Below are 21690 nucleotides of genomic sequence, written 5' to 3'. Positions count from 1 at the left end.
TACAAGTTTTAATTGCTTATAATTTGTAAAAAAAAACGATTTATGTAACATATAAGCTGTAAATTATGATTTCTACAAGGTTAGAAAAAATTTCAAAAACAAAATGATTTCCATTGTCTGCAGCACGTATATTAGGTACATTATGTAATACACAAACATATATTACATTTGCGAAATGTTGGTTAGCCTACTTTATTGCATCCTAGATATATATAGTAGTGTATTTCACAATAAATATTATATGTACCGTACTATTAATACTAAAAAAGTGCTCAATGGCAAGCAAACAGCCAAGCAGAATTGGGGTGAAACAGGCTGTAGAGGTTTTAGAGACTAAGCCTAGTAACTATATTTGATGTAGCAGTGTATTTCAATTACAAATTTTTGTTAAACATCTTTCAAAATACCGTACAGCAGTTTGGCTTGACAAGCTTATTTTATATAGAAAGATGTATATATATGTTTTCTTCAGACATCATGCGGTTTTCATAAAAAGTTTACTTTCAATACAGTGATTAAAAAGGTGCTATGGCTGAATACTTGTTCACAAGCAGACTACATTGATTTCTTTGTTTCTACTTCGTTATGAGTACAAAACAAGTTTATCAACAATGCAGTCTGAACCACAAGAGTTTCCATTGATAGATGATGCCACAAGCAGCTCTAGTGGTTTTGCCTTGAAGAATAATGAAGAGAAAGAACTAAAGTCGGACAGGTAAGAGTTCACTCATCACACTACCATCTTTCAATGCACAGTTGCACACTTGTTTGAAAATTCGCATTGTTTTGTATATTTTTAGTACGGTATGCTTTTTACTTACCTATGTTGTGACTAGGGGTGTTCAATTTCGATTATTTCAATATTCGAAATTCAATTTATTTTCGATTTCCGAATTTCGATTTCGAATATCACAACTATTCACCAAACTGCAAAATGTGATTTTATTGAAAGAAACGACATGAAAATTCGCTAGAAAACGCGAAAAAAACCCATGAAAATTTGCGAAAAAAGAACACAAAATAACGTCTACAGCTCCAGGCCCAAGTGGGTGTTTATGAACACAAGCTGATCGACATGGCCACCCGTCAGTCGGGATCTCAGCTTCGTTAAATGCACGCTCCGTCTACGTAAGCAAATTATGTTGTTTTTGGGTGCATGCAACATCTGATGACATTAAATCGACACAAAATGGTAGATTTTTGCTATGTCCCAGGAAGCAAAATCAGTCATTTTTACATTGATTTAATGTCTGCAGACGTTGAATCAATGTAAAAAGGACAGATTTTGTTGTCTGGTGTTGGATTGTAGCATCGCAACTCGTTCTAGTGATTATTTATCGCGAAGCTGTTGCGGTTTGCATTCAAAAAGTGTTTTCCTGCTGTCGATCGCTGGTTCATCTATTGTTTTATGTATCAATACAGCATAAAACTTTGCCCCCACACAGAAATATGCGCAGGCCCGTAGCCAGCCAGGGGTCAAGGGGGGCCTCTCCCCCCTGAAAAAAATTTTGCCCCTCCTTGGCAAAACCTCAACATTCTCGGGCAACAGCTGCAATGATAATGATTTTGCCCATTTAAATTTTTTCGGCCCCCCCCTAAAAAAGTTGCCCCCCCTTGCTCTGCGGTCTTGCTACCCCTTGCTCTGCGGTCTGGCTACGGCCCTGCCCCCACGGCTTGGCGCCTATAGATTCGGTAAAAAATGGATAAAGCTGCGACAAAGCTCAGCCTACACTTTCTGCTATTGCACAACCTGGCTATCTTCATTCTTGAGAGAAATTTGGCATTTAAATGCCGTGACATGCCACTACTACATCCCAGCTGGCGATGCCTGTCGTTCTTGCATTAATTCAACGTTTGCTAACGTTGGATCAGTGTGGAAGTGACGAGTTTAGCTGACTGGGGTTTAAAATTATCGCTTTATCAACGCAACTTTTATCAAAGCACGCTTGATATCTTCAAGACATAACTTCCCTGGGTACAATTGAATTTCCGAAAGATGATGATGTTGTTTTTGCTAGTTTGTTTTATTTGTTTTCGTCATTGTTTTCAGTGTCGTCAAGTTATAGCCTATCTATTTTGTGAGTCGTGCAAGGCCTATGGTGCGTTGCGCTTGAAATGGCTTTGCCCGTGGTAGGATTTCTTTGTGGGGTTTTCTTTGCCTGCCTTGCTCTTCTTGCTATGAGCTAAACGCATCAAGACGTGTTCCCCTTAAGACCATCAGCACTCTTGATAACGCACCATGGCCGATCTTCATAGCAACTGTCCATACAAATCTTAAATATATCAGCTAAAGCTATGCGGGCTAATAAAGCTATAGCCTAAATTTATTTGTTTTTGTTTTTTACCATTTTCTTTTTTTTCTTTTCCTTTTATATCTTAAATTTTTCTGAAGGTGTTGCGACCGTGCCAAATTTTTTTCAACTCAATAACTTACTTCGGTCACAAGCACGTTTTAACGTTCGCGTTTTGTCGCTTCTACCTTTTTCTCGACCTTTGCTATGTTGACGTGTATTGTTTTGATATGATGGTCAGAAATAAAAAACAACTGAACTGAACTAAAATGCCAACCTGGCATCCCTGGTGCAGGACTGGCCGTTGGACCCGCGAGAGCGTGTGATAGTCACGTGATCGACGATGCGCATGCGTCGAAGTCTTTTTTCGCTTGCAAAATGCGACAAGACAGACTTCGCGCCACTCGCGTTACTTTCAACCGCGTTCAGCCGAAAGGGCGGCTACAATTTCGAATATGTCCGATACGAAAAACGAATTTCGAATATCACCTTAATCGAATCGAAAATCGAAATTGAACACCCTAGTTGTGACTACAAATATTTAGTGGTTTGATAAACATTTGTAATTGTACACAATAATTGTTTACTTTCTTTTGAGTGCCTCAAGTTCAGATGCTGTATGTCAATGTCGAAATTGTTGTATATATATATATACATCGGTTTGTCCACCAGACATATGACCACAAGAGCATAGGAGCATCTGAACTTTGTGGACTTAAAGAAAGGTGCCAGCAAAGACCGTATCATGGAGTGTTCTTTTTTCACAGATCGAAAATTCTTCACTGACTCATTTAAAATTTTATGCAAAAGTAAATTCCAATTTGACATAAAAATTCAGGAAGTGCTGTTAATCAAGTGCTACAACCCAAATTTAAACAAACAATTATTTGCAGGAGGCTATTTTCTAGTGCAAATTCTTTTTGTAGTTACGGTATGTAGTTGCCTTTTCGAAATGTAATTTGTTTTCCTTCTGTTTGTTTGTTTTCCACACTATTGCTTTAAATCTCTGCATATTATTTGATGCTCATAGTCAGCTAGCTAGTTACCGTATCTCCAAGAAGTTAAAATTTATTGCATTTTAACAAATATTTTCAGATTCCTGATGAAGGCTTAAGTTAAGCCGAAAACGTTCGACTGTTAAAACTATTTGTAAATACGTAAAATATATTGTTATAATTCTCAACCCTTTTGTATTGTTTTATCTTGCCTGTCAATGGTTTATTTGTTCATCAATTTATTTTTATTGTAGAATGTCCCATTTGAAGAAAGAAAAGTCTCGTGATGCTGCTCGCTGCAGGAGAGGAAAGGAAAATTATGAGTTCTATGAACTTGCTAAGTTGTTGCCAATCCCAGAAGAAACATCCAGTTTATTAGACAAAGCATCAATCGTGCGTTTGACAATGAGCTTTCTTCAACTGCATAATTTTTTTCGTATTGGAAGCTGCTTCCCCATAGAACTTCAACGGTTTTGTCAATCAGACTCAGGTAGTTTTTTTTACATGGCTGTTCTGCAAAAGAATGTTTGAAGCATTGTGTAAAGAATTTCAATAATTTTCTTGTAATGTCTTTCAGAACCAGCAAGAGGCTTCCGAAATCATCACTTGTTGCTGTTGTCACAGGTCAGCTTTTGTCTTGTACGTTTGTGTACTAAAGTTAAATAACATATTTAGTGAACATTCTAAACAAAGAACATCTTGTATTATATATACTACTTTATGTATCTTGCGCAAAATTTTATCTGAGAGCCATTTAAAATTAGGTTAATTAGTCCCATACCGATTACCGATAGGCTATATAATTTGTAAACAATTGTTTTTTTAATTTTTATTTTGAAACAAAATAGGCGTAACAATTATAATATATATAATTATATACAGTAAACCATTATTTCTTCAACTACAAAAAGTTTGCGCTGCCATTTTCGGATAATTATAATATATACAGTATATACATTACATAGTTTAATTTTATTTCAAGGTAGTTCTTTTTGCATAAAGAATAAAGATGTACAATTTAGCAAGAATGTTCGTGAAAGTTAGTTGTCTTGCGTGTTTCTTAATTCTGACACAACCTATTTGAGCCTGTGGTCAAGTCCATTTTAACTCTTGAAAATAAGTTTGTCTACTTTCACTTGTTTTTGTATTGATCAGCTAGAATGTATGCAGTGTTTATCTTGCACTTTACCACAACCACGGTCGTCGACCAGGTCAACCATGCTGTTGTTTCGATTATGTTGTTTCGATTATAATAGGTAATCAAGTTGCTCATTTAAAGTTATTTATATTGTTGTCTTCAGTGCTTGGATGGATTTTTGATCGTCATCAGCAAGGATGGTCGGTGCTTGTATGTGTCTGATGCTGTGAATTCATATCTGGGCATTCCTCAGGTAATTTGTAACATTCCATCAAAAATACATATGTAGCTTTTTTTGCCCTTACACCGTTTTTTTGTTATTGCAAGTTGATCAGGAAAAATATGGTTACATGATCGACAAAGTTGTTTTGAACTTTCATATTTTGATCAATGTCTTGTTTAGGCTGATCTCTTGGGAGCCAACATCAGCAACTTTGTTCATCCTGAGGATTACTCGGACTTCCAAGAGCACTTACGAAATCCTTCCACTGAAGACTTGAGTCATTCATCACCTCGCCACTCGAATGGCAATCATGAAGGTATTCCTTTATATGTTTGTGCTAGTCAACACCACAAACATGCAACACTGATTTTGTCAAACGTTTCAAAAGTTTTTGTATTTGTTTTGTAACTAACTGTTTTTGTTTTGTAACTAACAAACTAATGTTCTATTGAACCTGTATTACCGGTAGGTAATTTTGGCAGTACAGTATTATATATCAAAAGTCGGAATGGCCTGTTTGGATGAATCCGATTCGGTGAGTCCGATCCCTTAACGAGGGATTTTTCAAATTTTTTTTTAAGTTATCGGGTACCGTAGCCTAATTATCATTGCCGTTTTATTGTTAGGAGTTAGAGGTTAGGAACTCACCGAATAGTAGCAGACCCATCAAAAGTACAGGGTCCCGCAGCTAAATTGGGACTTATGCATTTATTTGTAATTTCCTGATTTCAAACATGAAAAATCTAAAATTATCATTTTGACTTTAATATTAATGTGATTACAATCTATTTAACACAATTATTTAATATGATGGCCCTTTGCTTCTATAATTTTGTATATTCTCTGACGAAATCGTAAACAACTTCACTTCATCGGTATCGAGATTCTAGAATGCTCTTCGAATGGCTGCTTTAAGAGAGTTGAGGTTAGGGTGTGGAATTAAGTTAAACTGTCCTGCAATCACGCTGAATAGCCAATAGTCGCAAACGTTCAGATCTGGACAGCTACTAGGCCAAATTTCTTTCGGGAAAAACATGGGAAGATTCTCCTTCAGATAAGTCTGGACTTTTTGCTCCATGCGCTGTAGCAGAGTCTTGAACAAGCATGACTTTGGTAGCATTGTAGTTTCTTCGAATCCAGGTCAGCAAAATGTCATTCAGAATCTTCAGATACTCCGTTGTGTTGATTCTAAGTCCAGCTAAGATGAAATGAGGAAGCATCACCTTACCATCACTTGCCACGGCTGCAAAAGCCATCACAGAAGCAGGATTTTTGCTTTGCATCGGATGAGGAACCTCTGAAGGGTCACGGGCAATAACTCATTTTGCAACTGACGGTTTGCAACCTTGTTCACAAAGAACTTTTTCTTATTGACAAAAATGCAAACATGTCCTCCTTTGTTCTTAAAATGATTAAGAAGCTTTAGATATCTTTCCTGGTTGATCTTGAGCGGGCAGTGAGGAGGTTGCGGCGTGTTTTCACGTAAGATTTCATCCCAAGGTCTTCATTGACTGCTCTACTGATGGTTCTTTTTTATACGTGGCGTTTTATACAGGTTTGTTACTGACTGTGTCGGGTCTGCCTTTATTGATCTTTTTAGCCCTGCCAGAAAAGTTTTTGTTCGCTTTCGAGTGCTGTGGAGGTTTCACTTAACTTTCCCTCGGCATCAAACTTGGCCACGACTCGATAAACTGTCGTCATTGAGTAGCCAGTACTCGTAATAATATCCGAAAGAGTGTTCCCAGTACATTTCAATTCTCATATGGGTATTCGCTCATTAATTCTGCCACGTTTAAAGAAGTTTATCTAAATATTACTTTACTATCTTTAAAAATACCTTTATAAAATTATCTGCAGAAAGTTTCATCTTAATTAGAGACATAAAAAAGGAAATTATGCGAAAATGAAAAAGTCTCGATTTAGCTGTGGGACCCTGTATGTATATCTGTAATTTTCAATTGAACTTGGTTCTCCTGCAAAACACCTTTTGATCGATCATGATCGGAAAGTTTTAAGTCTCCCTTATTTGATAAAGTATAAATAAATACAGTAGGCCTAGTCGTTTTTACTTGCCTGAACCATGCATCGACGGCCTCAGATGAATATTAAAGTCCAAGTATTTCTTTTAGATGATGTTTAGGTGATCTGTTAATTGTTTCTGCCTTGTCATTAAATTGTATTAGTTAAGTTTGATTTGTGTTTAACTGAAAAGAACTGTGGGAAATTGGGCACCTGGCAAACAAAGACAAACTTATCTGAGACAAATACAATAGTGGCTGTAATAAACCATTTTTTTAACAATGCTGTTTATTTCTACTTGCAAGTTCAATATTTGAAGAGGAAATACATAATACTTTACTAAAAGATTGTTTCCGGTAAACATTCTATAATTCCCCTCCTCACGTTTTGCTGTTACTGTCCAGTGTCCACTTCAAGACAGCACTGTATGCGTTTATTTTACAGAACCGGATTATTCTAGTTATTCAATCTTCATTCGAATGAAATCCACTCTTGCTCGGCGCGGCTCTAACGTTAAATCTACCGGCTTCAAGGTAATCTTTTTCGATTTTGTTATGGTGATTTATTACAGTTTGCTTCATACTGGTCATCAAAGCAACGTGCCGACCTTTAGTTGTTGTTGAAAAAGTTATCATAAAAATGTGATTGTACATTGTCTACCTCAAATTAAGCATGAGAAATTAGCTGTCGCAAAAAAGTAGTTTTCATAAAAAATGTTTTTGTAAACGTTGTTTTCTATCTGTGGCAAGCAATGCATGGAATGAGCCTTGTTTTTAAAGCAAACAATACGAATTGTTTACATGCATTCAGGTGGTTCATCTTCATGGCCGTGTTTGCCATAAAACTGCTGGAAGCCAAAAAGACGACGATGGTTCTTCGGATGAGGAGAACGATAGCGAAAGCTTTGATCCGATGTTGGGTTTTGTTGGCGTTGTACAGATCCTTCCTCCTCCGCTTGTTGATGTTCGACTGGATGAGCCGATGTTCATCACCAGACTCGATCTTTCATTGCGTGTCCTCTATTGTGAAGAAAAGTATGTTATTGCCATTACACGAGCAAAGGCCGTGGTTACATAGACAGCAAAATCCGGCAGTGACAGATTTTGCCTTCTGGGTATACCTAGAAGGCAAAATCCAAAAGCTATAGCTACCGTGCAAAGTTTCGTTTGCTTGTAAATTGTATCAGTTTTCTCGTAGTATTATTGCACTTTGTTTTCTTTTCCTTAGCTTTTCAACCAAATTACTTTAAACCAAAGAAAGCTCAAAGAGCTGTACATCGCTCGATAGTTTCAGTGTTATCCAACTTCACTTTTCGGTAGAGTTACCATTTATTCCATCTCTGATAGTTAATTTAAGATCAGTGTTTAAGTGTTATTCGATAAGTGTTAAAGGGATATCCCCACTCCTTTTTTCCTGAATGTTATGTTAATTTTATTTCAGGATAAAGGATTTAGCAAACTATGACCCAGAAGAAGTAAAAGGATGTACAATTTACCAGTTCGTCCATACCTCAGATTTGGAAAAAATTTCTAAATCCCACACGGAAAGTAAGCTTATTTAGCAGCGAAACTGTTACCAATTTACGTAGTTACAATGCTAAAGCATTGGCGACATGTTTTCTCGTCAGTACTTGGCTACTTTTTTATCGACTCTGGTTTTTATTTTCAGGGGCAATAACCTTAGATTTCTTAATTTGCAAAACAGTTTTGACCAATGTTGGTTTTGTTATAGTTTAATGCGAACAAGAATTGCTTGCGTGGCATGTACTGTAGTGCCGTTTATGTAACCAAGCCAGGCGTAACCGTGTCAATGTAAATGGTCAATCAATTGCGCTATGAAACCATAGAATCAGCATTTGATAGCCATCATTGCTGGAATGCCTGTCATGCGGATTCTCTGCTTATTGCTTACTTGAGCTACGTTTTATTTGGTCAGCAGAAACAACTTGTGAGATGTGTCAGTTTGTACCTCAGCTGAACTTCAGCGTACTGACCAAAGGGTCATTTCATTATAATTCATCCAGAAAATTGAAATTTTGGAACCATAGAATTTATAATTGTCCCATTTTTTCACAGTTTAAAATGCTTGAAATTCTGAGTTATTTGGCACAAATTTTGTCAAAATTGGTCAAGCGGTTTTTGTTTCATCGCTATTTTAATCTTTGACCACCAGGTGGCGATTTTTTTAGTGAGCCGCATAAAAATGCTCATATCTTGGGACCTAGTTGCCCAATCTTCATAAAATTGGTATCTATCCCCCCATTTTCAGGGGTGAGCTTTCCAAAAATGAAGGTTAAAATAAGCTAGGAGTTACACTTTTTGTGATATAAACATTTGTAGTGCTTCGATATCATGGCCGATTTCGCCATGCGGCCACACATTTTTTTCAAAATTTTTTTGATCATTATTATTAGCATAGATGTTATATTCCAAAAATATCTTTTAAATCACTTACAATTCACAACCTCATAATAAAAATTGTGCACAAAAATGCAGAATTTTTAAAATCGTCAAAAACATTGGATTTTACTTTTTTTTTGAATTTTGAGATAAGACTTTAGATTCCATTACCACTACTTGTATTACAACTATTTTATGAGCAAAACTGTAGCCAAGCCTTTTTCTCAATACTAATATTGACGTAGATAACTGACTCCTATTCCAATAATTTCACTTTAATCACTAACAATTCATCAGTGCATACTGGGTGGTCCACCCCTCCCCCCCCTTACTACGTCACTGTATGTCAAGCAAAGAATAGTACAGTAGTATAATACACTATTACACAAGGTGAAGGAGTCAAGACATAAAGATGAAGGAGTTTAATACATCGAAAGGATGTAATGAGCTTGTCCGATGTGGGACATAATTATATCATTTTCTAAACATGTCTCGCTGCTACTAGTAGGACAGTGTGCACAGTACAATTGTGTTACTTTAATTTGTCAGAAGTTACATTAAAGAACAGCGTATGCAGCAATCTAAGAAATACATAACAATCTGAGAAAGAAAGCATATACATTGCAATTTCTGAATTGGAATATATGGGCTTTGTCTGCACTGATCAATGTAAAATTACATATATACATACATCATTGTCAGATTATTAGTGCCAAGAAGTGTACGAAACATTAAAGATAGTTTTAAGTAACTTTCTGTGCCAATAAAATACAATTAAAAAGGATTCAATAAAATAAACCTATAGTTTTGTATGCATAACTAGTGCATCCCATTTTGCATTCAACATCATGTGACACTGGACAAAATATGCTCACTGCAGAGCCATTACAACATTTGAGGGCAACAATCGGAATGAATAAAAACGCAATTGAACAAGGGCCGCCATGCATGTAAATAAACCGACAACCACGGTTTCTACCATGTAGCTAAACATGTGAGAGGCAGCATAAATTACTATATAATTGAACACGGATTGTCATGCATGCGAATAAACTGCAAACCACAGTTTCTAGCACGTACAGTAACTAAGCTCTGTGAGAGGAAGCAAAAATATAAATACAATATAACATAAATGAACAAAGGTTGTTGCACACTTGGACACATAGAACAGCATGCCATTATTGTAACATTAGTAAAGACCTAGACAGCAATTTCAGGCAATCAAACCCAACATAATAGAAGCCAATCAATGCTCATCTTGAATGCAATGAAGCGACGATTCACAGTTTCCATGTTTGGAGCCGAAAATGTGTATATTCTGCCAGTTGTAGTGGAAGGACTGTCCAAAATCATCATGATTGAAGAAATTCAGGACCAGGCACAGTGCTTCCACGCTGGAATCTTTGTTGAGTATTTCTTACTTACACTTGTTACAGCTTCAGAGCAGTATTGATAGGCAGCTGCAGCAGTCAAAATTTGGTTAGCAGTTGGTCTGCCTAGACTTTCGTTACCCAGCTTCCTTTTTACTACTCCATCAATCCCGTCACATGGAGATTAACCATGACTTGTGGCAAAAATGACCACTCTTGAACAAATATTCCAGCGTGGAAGCACTCTGCCTGGTACTCATGGACAGTTGGACACCATTACTTCAGTTCAAGTTGTATTGGTTCTTTCAGTTTTAAGCGCGTATCAGATGATTCACAGTTTGCTGGCACATATTGTTTCTTCGATGCAGCCCCAATGATAAACATCCAAGATGTAAGTGTCATGTCTTATGTAGCATGTGTTTATGACGGACAGTGGTGGGTTGGGCTTGTTGAAATTGTGGACAAAGAAAAGAATGATGTTCTGGTCAATTTTATGCATTTTTGTGGCCCCTCTCCATCTTTCAATTGGCCTGGCCATGAAGATAAGTGTTACATGCACATTTCTTCAATCATGATGATTTTGGACAGTCCTTCCACTACAACTGGCAGAATATACACATTTTCGGCTCCAAACATGGAAACTGTGAATCGTCGCTTCATTTGCATTCAAGATGAGCATTGATTGGCTTCTATTATGTTGGGTTTGATTGCCTGAAATTGCTGTCTAGGTCTTGACTAATGTTACAATAATGGCATGCTGTTCTATGTGTCCAAGTGTGCAACAACCTTTGTTCATTCATGTTAATTTATATTTTTGCTTCCTCTCACAATGCTTAGTTACTGTACATGCTAGAAACTGTGGTTTGCAGTTTATTCGCATGCATGACAATCCGTGTTCAATTGTCTAGTAATATGTGCACAAAATGCTGCCCCGAGCCTTTGCTGGCTGCTTCATTTTTGTAAACGAAATTCACCATCATAAAACCCGTCAGAACCAAAAGAATGATTTATATTTGCCTTCTACAACGTCAAACTCTGGTAAGAAGATGCTATGTTTTAATGGAGTGAAACTATGGAATCAAGTACCAAAAGAAATGAAAGAAAAGTCTTTTAATGTTTTTAAATTTAAATATAAATGTTTATTAAAGAATTTGTACAATGATCACTCCTGAAACGTATCATCCGCTTATTTCTCTACACAGTTTTTTTATGTTGCCCTGTGCTATTCCATTAATGTATTATGTAAAGTGCTGGTATTGTGCTATACAGTATATTACATGTATGTGTTAATGTTCTTAATTTTGTGCCTTTTATTTAAATGTTTGGGTGGCAGCTGACTTTGGTGACCTTTCGGTCTTTTGGTGCCATCCCTGCTGTGCGAATTATTTTGTGTTTTTGCTTTTTGTGTCTTTCTTTTTCGCCAACAAAATAAAAAATAAACTGAACTCTCACATGTTCAGCTACATGGTAGAAACCGTGGTTGTCGGTTTATTTACATGCATGGCGGCCCTTGTTCTTGCGCTTTTATTCATTCCGATTGTTGCCCCTCACATGTTGTAATGGCTCTGCAGTGAGCATATTTTGTCCAGTGTCACATAATGTTAAATGCAAAATGGGATGCACTAGTTATACATGCAAAACTATAGGTTTACTTTATTGAATACTTTTTAATTGTATTTTATTGCAGAAAGTCACTTAAAACTATCTTTAATGTTTCGTACACTTCTTGGCACTAATAATCTTACAATGATGTATGTATATATATAATTTTACAATGATCAGTGCAGACAAAGCCCATATATTCCAATTCAGAAATGATAGCAGAAATGCATAGACTTGTAGTTATATCCTCAGAATAGTGTGACTTTATTTTGCAATGTATATACTTTCTTTCTCAGATTGTTATGTATTTCTTAGATTGTTGCATATGCTGTTCTTTAATGTAACTTCTGACAAATTAAAGTAACACAATTGTACTGTGCACACTGTCCTACTAGTAGCAGCGAGACATGTTAAGAAAATGATATAATTAATTAATTATGTCCCACATCGGACAAGCTCATTACATCCTTTCGATGTATTAAACTCCTTCATCTTTATGTCTTGACTCCTTCACTTTGTGTAATAGTGTATTATACTACAGTACTGTACTATTCTTTGCTTGACATACAGTGGCGTAGTAAGGGGGGGGACCACCCAGTATGGACTGATGAATTGTTAGTGATTAAAGTGGAATTATTGGAATAGGAGTCAGTTATCTACGTCAATATTAGTATTGAGAAAAAGGCTTGACTACAGTTTTGCTCATAAAATAGTTGTAATACAAGTAGTGGTAATGGAATCTAAAGTCTTATCTCAAAATTCAAAAAAAAAATAAAATCCAATGTTTTTGACTATTTTAAAAATTCTGCATTTTTGTGCACACTTTTTATTATGAGGTTGTGAATTGTAAGTGATTTAAAAGATATTTTTGGAATATAACATCTATGCTAATAATAATGATCAAAAAAATTTTGAAAAAAATGTGTGGCCGCATGGCGAAATCGGCCATGATATCGAAGCACTACAAATGTTTATATCACAAAAAGTGTAACTCCTAGCTCATTTTAACCTTCATTTTTGGAAAGCCCACCCCTGAAAATGGGGGGATAGATACCAATTTTATGAAGATTGGGCAACTAGGTCCCAAGATATGAGCATTTTTATGCGGCTCACTAAAAAAATCGCCACCTGGTGGTCAAAGATTAAAATAGCGATAAAACAAAAACCGCTTGACCAATTTTGACAAAATTTGTGCCAAATAACTCAGAATTTCAAGCATTTTAAACTGGGAAAAAATGGGACAATTATAAATTTTATGGTTCCATGGCCTGGATGAATTATAATGAAATGACCCCAAACCCAGACCCAACAGTTGTCAGCCATTGCGATTCCAGATCTCTACTAGCTCTTTATAAATGCCTTTAATATTGCGTTACTTGACCGATTTCTTTCAATGTTTTAGTTTTAAACAAAGGCCAAGTTGTTACACCTTATTATCGATGGCTGCTGAAGAACGGCAGCTATATCTGGGTACAGTCATCTGTGGCACTTCTTCAAGATAAGCATCAATGTACTGAAGAAGACGGTTTTGTTTGGATAACTCACATCGTTTGGTAAGTGTTTACACCCAGCATATTCATCAAGTCGATCATGCCACGCGATATCGTCAAGTTGTTTTTTTTTTTCTTACAGCCACGGAAGGGACGAACTCCCAGCATCAGAAGCTGTGTTGGATCGTGCTTCTACGAACCGACTCGGACTGGCTTCGTGCTCAGGTATCGCTATTCGCTTTTCCGTCTTCGCTATTTTTTGGTTGGTGCAAACGCTCAGCTTTGCAGAACTCAGTCATGCTTACATGTCACGTATCACCGGCGAAGCTGAAGATGAATTGAAAATAGGAACGATTTCTCGCTCAAAAAATGTCAACACTAAAACAACCTCAAAGATATACCGTACCACAATATCAACAACGGCTGTTCATTGCAATTTAAATGCATCGGAGCTAAGTGTTTTCTTCATCCAACCAAATTGGGAAAGCATGGCTGCTCTTTGGAATGAGTAAAATCTAACTAACTATCTTAGCCCAAGTAAAAATCTAGCGTCTTGATTTTAGTTTTGTATTCACCTTTGCCCAAGAAAAGAATAAATCGACAAATTATGTTTGCTCATTGGGGTTAAGAAGTAACTATGAATTTTTTCAACCTTATTATGTTTTGTGTAGAGCAACACCTTGCACATGAAGCCCCTGGCAGCACTTCAGCAAAGCCAGTGGTTGCAAAAAGAATTCCTGATGAAGAAGAAACTGAACTTTTAATGGTGATCTAAAGCTACCATTATCTAATTGTCTATTCTAGACTTATGATCTACTGTATGATTGTTAGTTTTTTCTGTGCATTTTTACTTCATTTACGTTATGGTTAGGGTTGCGTGAATTTATGCTCTGAAAAAGCTTTACCACGATCGCGTGGTAGTGTCTTGTTTACTGCTGAGACTCCTTTTGAGAACAATCTGTTGGCCGAGAAACGTGCAACTGATTTTGAAATATTGTTGGTACCAAACTCATTTGGCATTGCACATCTTTTGACATTTTTTATGGTGCTAGCTATGGATTATGAAAACGAATTTTTATTTAGTCCAAATGGAATCTTTCACCGAGGAGTTCAATGTGAAATATAACTGAAACAAAACTAACGAGTTATCGTCGGAGATTAGTTTCTTTTCAAAGTGTTATTCTATTGATTCCTATGAGTCAGTACTCAGTAGAACGATTAGACGTAAATTTTGGAAGAACATTGCGCACCGCCATGGCGTTTTACGATCCGATTTTTTCGTCAGTTTCGTTTCGAATGGATATCGAAATCGTTTCGTTTGGATCTGAAATGAAGCTGACAGATATTGAAATGAAATTTCGTTTCAAACAACCTTAATGCTTGATTTTCCTGTGACCTTGTAGTCATCCAATATTATTTTGTGGTTCAGCGGATTACGGTTGGTGCGTAAGAAAATACTAGTCGACTTGCTTAATTTTCCATCGTTTGTGCATCCGACCTTAAATGGTTATTAGATTGAGATGTTGCTGGAAGTGCAGGATTTATTAAAATGATACTTCTTTATCTTTTCCAGGGCTCTGTAGAACCTCCAAACGAGCCGAAGCCAGCCATTGTGAAGTATGTTGCCGAGTCAATGACGAAGCAGTCTCCTGAAAAGCTTTCTAAGCTGAAAAGAGTTTACAGCGCTGACGTAGTTCGTGATGGAACCCAAACAGGTGAAGAACATCAACAGTGTTCAGGTGACATAAGTAACATTCATTGTGTTCAACCATAAAATCAACAAAAATTCTAGAACTTTTTGTTCACTCTGTAGGTGCTGGACATAACAATATCAAACAAAACCTTTCGATTGTTTATCCTGCAGATGTTGATGACGCGTCAATTACAAGCATGAAGAGGGAGCGCCGTGATCGATGCTTCAGCGACACCGGAACGAAGGCGCCATTCCCGGCCGCTGGTCCATCAACAGACCCTGGCAGAAGCAATGCTGGCGATGTGCTCGATGTGGATTCGACGATGTGGGGAAATCCCCCGAACAGGGAAGTGTCAAATCAAAGCGACCTGAACACCACGGTGATGCATCATCACTACCCGTACGGAATAGACCCCAGCCTTCTCAACTCAAATCCAATCTTTGCTAAAATGTTAACGACCAACTATGTCACGTACGAACCTTTACTGACGCACAGAGACGCGTTTTTATTGGCTCCTCCTACTTTCTTTACTCCCATGCTCAATACTTTGCCCCACTTAGTGCCTGCTCCTCCCGGTAAAGTAGCTTATTGTCCCCCCGCCGTGGCAACGATCATCGACGAATTGCGCCAGGATCCGATGCGTAAAAAGAACCCGCCTAACAAAGTGGTGTTGTCTTGCGCGCGCATTCCACAGACCGAAGAAGTTGATGCCAACAGCAGTGGCCCAACACCGTCAACACCGAGTGCATCTCGAGACCGCCATGTTGCGACAATGCCTCCCCCGTTGTTGTCGCTCTCGGACAGCGGCGGATTGTTCTTAGCGCCGCTCGGGAGCTACCAAACGCAAGGTGCAAACAATCCGATCATTTTGCAGCCGTTCAAACTTGCACATGGTGTCGGCGCGTTTAATTCGCTTCCCATTTAATCAAAATTCGATTGTTGATCACCTCATACTCAGGCTTAGTTGTTTCTCGTTTCTTTACGCCACTAGCATAATTGTTCCATACCTCAGTATTAAAGTGCAAGGGGTGCCATTGTTTTTTCTTAAGACGACAAAAGCTCAATATTTTCAGCCCTTGTACAGCAGTTATAGCAGCACCATTGGTAAGTTTCCTCAATGAAATTCATTTGAACAAGTTAAAAATATTTCATCAAAGTTTTCACACAGTTTCTGAACCAGGTGCCCTTTGAAGCCATTCGTGCAATTCCTTTTTTATTCTGTGTAAAGTTCATTTGTGTTGTGGATAGTTCACAGACAGATTTTGCGACTACTAATAATATAAAGCTGTAAATACTTTTAAACGTTGTAATTTCATTCTCGAGTGCTATGTATGCATTGGGTCTTTTATAACACATCATCACCAGTGTCAATCTAAGGATTTTAACTTTTTTCCCAGACAGCAAAATCCGTCATTTTCACATTGGTTCAACGTCTGCACACGTTGAATCAACCTTAAAATGATGGATTTTGCTGTTTGGGGGGGTATTAACTATTGTTAAGTTCTCACTGTTTTTACAACAATTGTCAACCAACACGTTTACTATTGTAGGCATGTGTATTATCACCCACCATTCGGTGTGCATGTTATTTGTGTTGCTTATTGGTGCGATATTGCACAATTGTAACGAAACTTGTCGCTGTTGGCGTCACGGAGCTGCCAGGTAATCTGGAAGAAGCTAGGACCACATTTATCTAAATTTCTGACTTTGCAGGACAAATTAAAAACATTTTCTCTTTACGGTCCAGCACTTCGATGATATCACAAAAAAATTAAACATTGACACGAATGAATGTCCGTATGATTTACTAGCCGTCGAACATAGTATATCAAAGTAGTATAATTTATCGCTTTCTGGCCTAATTTAGGCCACCTGGCAACCCTGGCTTGCGTCAAGCTCTTTTCAAAAGTAAATGCCTGCAGGCTGCAAGGTATGCTACACGATCTGGAATTGTTTTCACGTCATTTTTGAATAGAGGCACACTAATTTCTTGAATCCACCGAAGGCCTCACGTTCTTTTCAGTAGTGGTATAAATCATAGAGCTAAATGGTAAAAGATTTGGAAATAGATTCGTTTGTTCGTCACAACGACAACACTACACCTTTACTGGTCTTCCATGATTGTTATGTCATCGCTCCCGTTTGACCATTTTTGAATTCTCTGCTGTCCCAAAATAATCCTGAGTAACTGTATGGTGGTAAAGATTGACATTTGTTCTTTAAGCATTTGGTCGCTATGGTACAGCCGGTAGCTTTTGTGCGAGAAAATGTTTATTTGGCGTGCTTGATTTCTATGCTCTCATCATGTCTTGACTTTGTAAGTTCATATTTTTATTCTACCTTATGATAAACCATAATTTTTCTTTTGCTACTTGTGTTAAGAATTGTGATGCCATTTAGGCTACATATTTTATTGTTGACGATTGTGTGACATGAACCACAGGCAACACGTGTTTATCGCTTTTAAAGTAAATTCTTACATTTCATCGTCGTATGATAAATAGGTCAGACTTAGTTGCACAATGATCATGTAACTTCAATGCTAGTTGCTATTTAACAGTATTTTTTAAGATTTGAAATATTCTCAGAACCTGCAAAGAATGTTAAGGATACAAAGAGCTTGATAAACTTTCTGAAAAATTCTTTTCCAGCTAATTCTGTTTTTGAATGGCAACACACCTCCGCCAGCAAATCAGTCATTTTTGCATCGATTCATCTGCAGATGTTTCAATGTAGAAAAGGTCTTTAGCTGGCTTGGATGTGGTTTTTGTTCGTCTGCCGGTTTTGTTTTAATGTCTGTTGTGCTTTTTCACTTGTGCTTCAGTGATTAAAACCACATCGAAATGTCAACTCGCGATTAAAATTGAGAAAGTCAAGAGGTAAGTAGTTTTAATGAAGTTTTAGAAGATTGTTTGGCAAACATTAAACCTCACGAAGAAACCTGAAAATCAAGCGACGTTGGTTCGACCCTCGGGGTGTTCGCTTGAACAATGCATTTGAGGACATCTCTCCATTTAGCGGCACCTAGTAGGTGGAATAATTTACAGACAACAACACTTTGACGAACGAAAATTTCACTCTCTCAATCTCAGTAATCTTGCCTGCGTCAATACTTCTGAAGCCTCCACACTACAAGCATACGAAACTGCCGGAGATAACCTATAAGAGGCTTTCTTAGTCAGAGGATAAAGATTTGAATCAACCAACATGTTTGAAGCGTGGAAACATAGATTGCCTTCTCGTTCACTTGACTCTCAACCTCTAAGCACAAATCTGGATATAAAAAAAGAAAACACATAGATTACCCAACGTTGAAATACAATTTGAATAGTTTGAAAAAAGTATAGCCAACAGTAGGCTATTCAATTTACTTATATTTGAGTATTCTACGATAAATTATTGAAAGATAAACGTACTAGCCTATTTTGTGTCAGAACTTCTTTAATTCATCCTTTTTGTTGTGAAAGGTCACGTTTTCGTCTGATACGATAAATTTCTTATCTTTTATGCAGACTGTATTTTAATTTGCAAATGCCAAATATTCTGATTGCTCTCAATATGAGTCAAACTTTCGTCAAATTAACAAAAGCATGCCTAGCACAGAGTTTTCCTATTTCTGCAAGGCATTCAATATTCTAGTGCAGTGGTCCCCAACCTTTTTTCTCCTGCGGACCGGTTTTAAAATGACAATAGCCTCGTGGACCGGCAATGTAAAAAAAAAGTTTGATAGGTTATCTAAGCTATTTGCCGCTCAATTTTTTGTACTGGTTTGAAGCAAGGGATCTGATAAGATTGCTTCCCAGAAAATTCTGACTAATTTAACGTTGGCTTGATCGCTTCTTGAGCACTTTTTAGGCCTAGTTATGATTTTTTTTCATCATGATGCTTGCTTTGTGCTTGACCAATATCATCAAATTAGATTTCTTTGAAAGCTTGGGGGACAAGTTTTGATTTGAAATTAAAGTTGCTTTTATTTTTATTTTTTCACGACTAGCCTACAGAAGGATTTCAATAATATAATTCATTAGTTGAAGGCAGGTTGAAGGTTTGCACGACATTGTTTGGGCTACAAGTTGTTCCAGACGGTTGTTCGCCTGGTCAAACATCATGTAGAAACCGTTCGGGTCTACTGAATATTACGTCATGGAAATTCCTAAAACATGAGCCAAAATTGCACCATCGTCCGTAAGACTCGTGTCAATCCTGTTGAAACCGGTTTAAACATGAAATGTTGCGTCGCCTTTGAGTTATCACAAATTTTTCTGATTCATTCTCGAAGTTGTTTGTTGGAAGTCGGTCGCACATTTAACTGGTTTATTTGGTGCTTGCTAGCTGGACAAATTCTCCGTCTTTTATCCAAGTAATCTGTATCGTAGTGACAGTTTTGAGGTGTAAGGCGTTGCACCAGCCATTTTGATAGCCGCAGGCTAATTTTACAGAAATACACTGTTTGAAAAGAAGTTCAAGTGTGTGTTTCTTCGGTCATTATATACAGACGAACGGATTCGGGAACTTTATGTTAAAATTTTCCCACGAAGAGATTATGGTTTACCGCTGTGACCATAAAAAATAAAAGACGATTTTTGTCAGTTGGTAGGTCAAGAAGAAATTAAAGCAAAAAATAAAAGACGAGTTCTTGTTAACTGGTAGGCCAAGAAGCACTTGAAGGCATAAAAATAAACGACGTGTTTGTTGCAGCTAGTGCAGAAGAACTAATTAGAAGTACAAGAAATAATAAAAGAAGATTTGTTGGTTGGTAGTCTACACTCTTACAGAAGCAAAGAAAAGTAAAGACATTTCTTCTCAGTTTGGTACAGAAGAAAAATAACTTTGACAATCATTGGCAAGAAAGAAGATTAAAAGACAATCCATCTGTGCTTGTAGATTCAAGTGGAAGAATCCAAGCAAGTTTGTGGACTTTAGGACTTCATACTCGTACAGCTACGGTATCGTGCATTTAAATTCTTTTTTGTATTTTTACGGTCTTTGCAGTTAAGTTTTTTATAATTACTGTAGCCTAATAATTTTGTGTGTTTGTGTAACTTAATTTTTTTAATTGTTAATTTAGCCCCAACATTTAATATGTCTACACTCGGTGGCGACAAGGACTCGACCGCCGTAGACTCGACTGAGTTTAAGCCTGATGATGTTCTTTGCGGTCGGGCAGGCCATTCTGGGGAGGGACCCATTAACGATGAGGCTAAGTCAGTTCGAGAGGCCCGGCATCTTAGACGGGATATTTTGACTCAAATTGGGAAACTTTCTGTAGCCCTAGGTTCTTTGAGTGATAAGCAGGAACTGTTAATTTTTCGATCTAAGTTATCTACTTTAGAAGAGGAATTACGGCATTTCCATGCTCTTTTGACTAAAATCTTTAACTCTGCAATCTTGGCAGAACTTCGTGATAGGGTAGACCCCGAATTTAACTCGTTAAAAAATAACTTTGAACAAAAAGAAAGTGAGTTCTCAGATATGTTGGATGCTGACATACATCCTGAGGATAGCGCCTCAAATGTAAGCACTAAGATGTCTAGGACTTCGTCTCGGATAGTTGCACAAATTAACCTGCAGCTAAGACGAGAGGAGCTCCAGATACAAGCTGAGGCCGAAGCGAGAGCTGCTGAGGCTGCCGCGAGAGCTGAGGCCATTCGAGCTGAGGCTGCCGCGAGAGCTGAGGCCGAAGCGAGAGCTGCTGAGGCTGCCGCGAGAGCTGAGGCCATTCGAGCTGAGGCTGCCGCGAGAGCTGAGGCCGAAGCGAGAGCTGCTGAGGCTGCCGCGAGAGCTGAGGCCATACGAACTGAGGCTGCCGCGAGAGCTGAGGCCATTCGAGCTGAGGCTGCCGCGAGAGCTGAGGCCGAAGCGAGAGCAGCTGAGGCCGCCGCGAGAGCTGCTGAGTTCGCACTCAAAGACGCTCAGTTGAGGGCTGAACAACGTAAAGAGGTAGTTTTAGCTGAATATCGATCAGAGGTGGGCTCTCGGCGTAGCTCTAAGAAGGGCTCTTCTAGGCATTCCAGAAATGAACATCAATCGCAGTTTAATTTACATAACCTTTTCCAAACGCCCGTTCAACCTGTGAGTGGACCAGGGCAATCCACACGTTTTCCAGCTGTTTCAGGAGGTCTCGGGGCCGCCATTAGTAGTAATGCTTTGCCCCCTTCACAATTTTCTGCGCCGCTAGGTTTTGATCGCCCAGCTACACGTAATTTGGGTGGTTGTGAGAGGCGTATCGCGTCTCCTGATTTTAACGTGTGTGAGGATCGTGATCAGGCTGTGCATGTGACTGAGCCCACTCAGCCCCTTAAGGGATATAGCTTGTCTTCTCCCGCTAAATCGAGTTCTCAACAGCAGGATTGCTTTTTTGAATACCAAAATAGTAGGACGTTTTTCGATAAGGCGGCCTTGATTGGTTACGATGGTAATAATATGCCATTTATCTTCTTTAAAAATCGTGTTACGGCCTTAATGGCAG

At 38.0% G+C, this 21690-nt stretch overlaps 1 protein-coding gene across 2 annotated transcripts; it reads left to right on the top strand.

Annotated features, from left to right (window-relative positions):
* The first annotated feature begins 545 nt into the window (after nt 1-545).
* LOC145777412 (neuronal PAS domain-containing protein 1-like) lies at nt 546-18070 on the top strand. 2 transcript variants are annotated; one of them, XM_082588786.1, is made up of 13 exons: nt 546-715; nt 3541-3776; nt 3864-3910; nt 4588-4677; nt 4828-4963; nt 7111-7199; nt 7477-7700; nt 8107-8213; nt 13440-13590; nt 13670-13752; nt 14199-14293; nt 15101-15242; nt 15392-18070. In XM_082588786.1, exons 1-13 carry the CDS (start codon nt 612-614, stop codon nt 16144-16146), a joined length of 2259 nt encoding a protein of 752 aa, XP_082444912.1. In that variant the 5' UTR covers nt 546-611; the 3' UTR covers nt 16147-18070. The 2 variants fall into 2 exon arrangements, with proteins under 2 accessions (XP_082444912.1, XP_082444908.1); XM_082588782.1 differs by having other exon boundaries at nt 15101-15266.
* The last annotated feature ends 3620 nt before the right edge of the window (nt 18071-21690 follow it).

The sequence above is a fragment of the Aplidium turbinatum genome, chromosome 1 (genome assembly GCF_918807975.1).
Source record: "Aplidium turbinatum chromosome 1, kaAplTurb1.1, whole genome shotgun sequence".
NCBI classification, from domain to species: domain Eukaryota; kingdom Metazoa; phylum Chordata; class Ascidiacea; order Aplousobranchia; family Polyclinidae; genus Aplidium; species Aplidium turbinatum.
The sequence above is the reverse complement of the archived record's forward strand: the minus strand, read 5'-3'. Positions and strand labels throughout refer to the sequence as shown.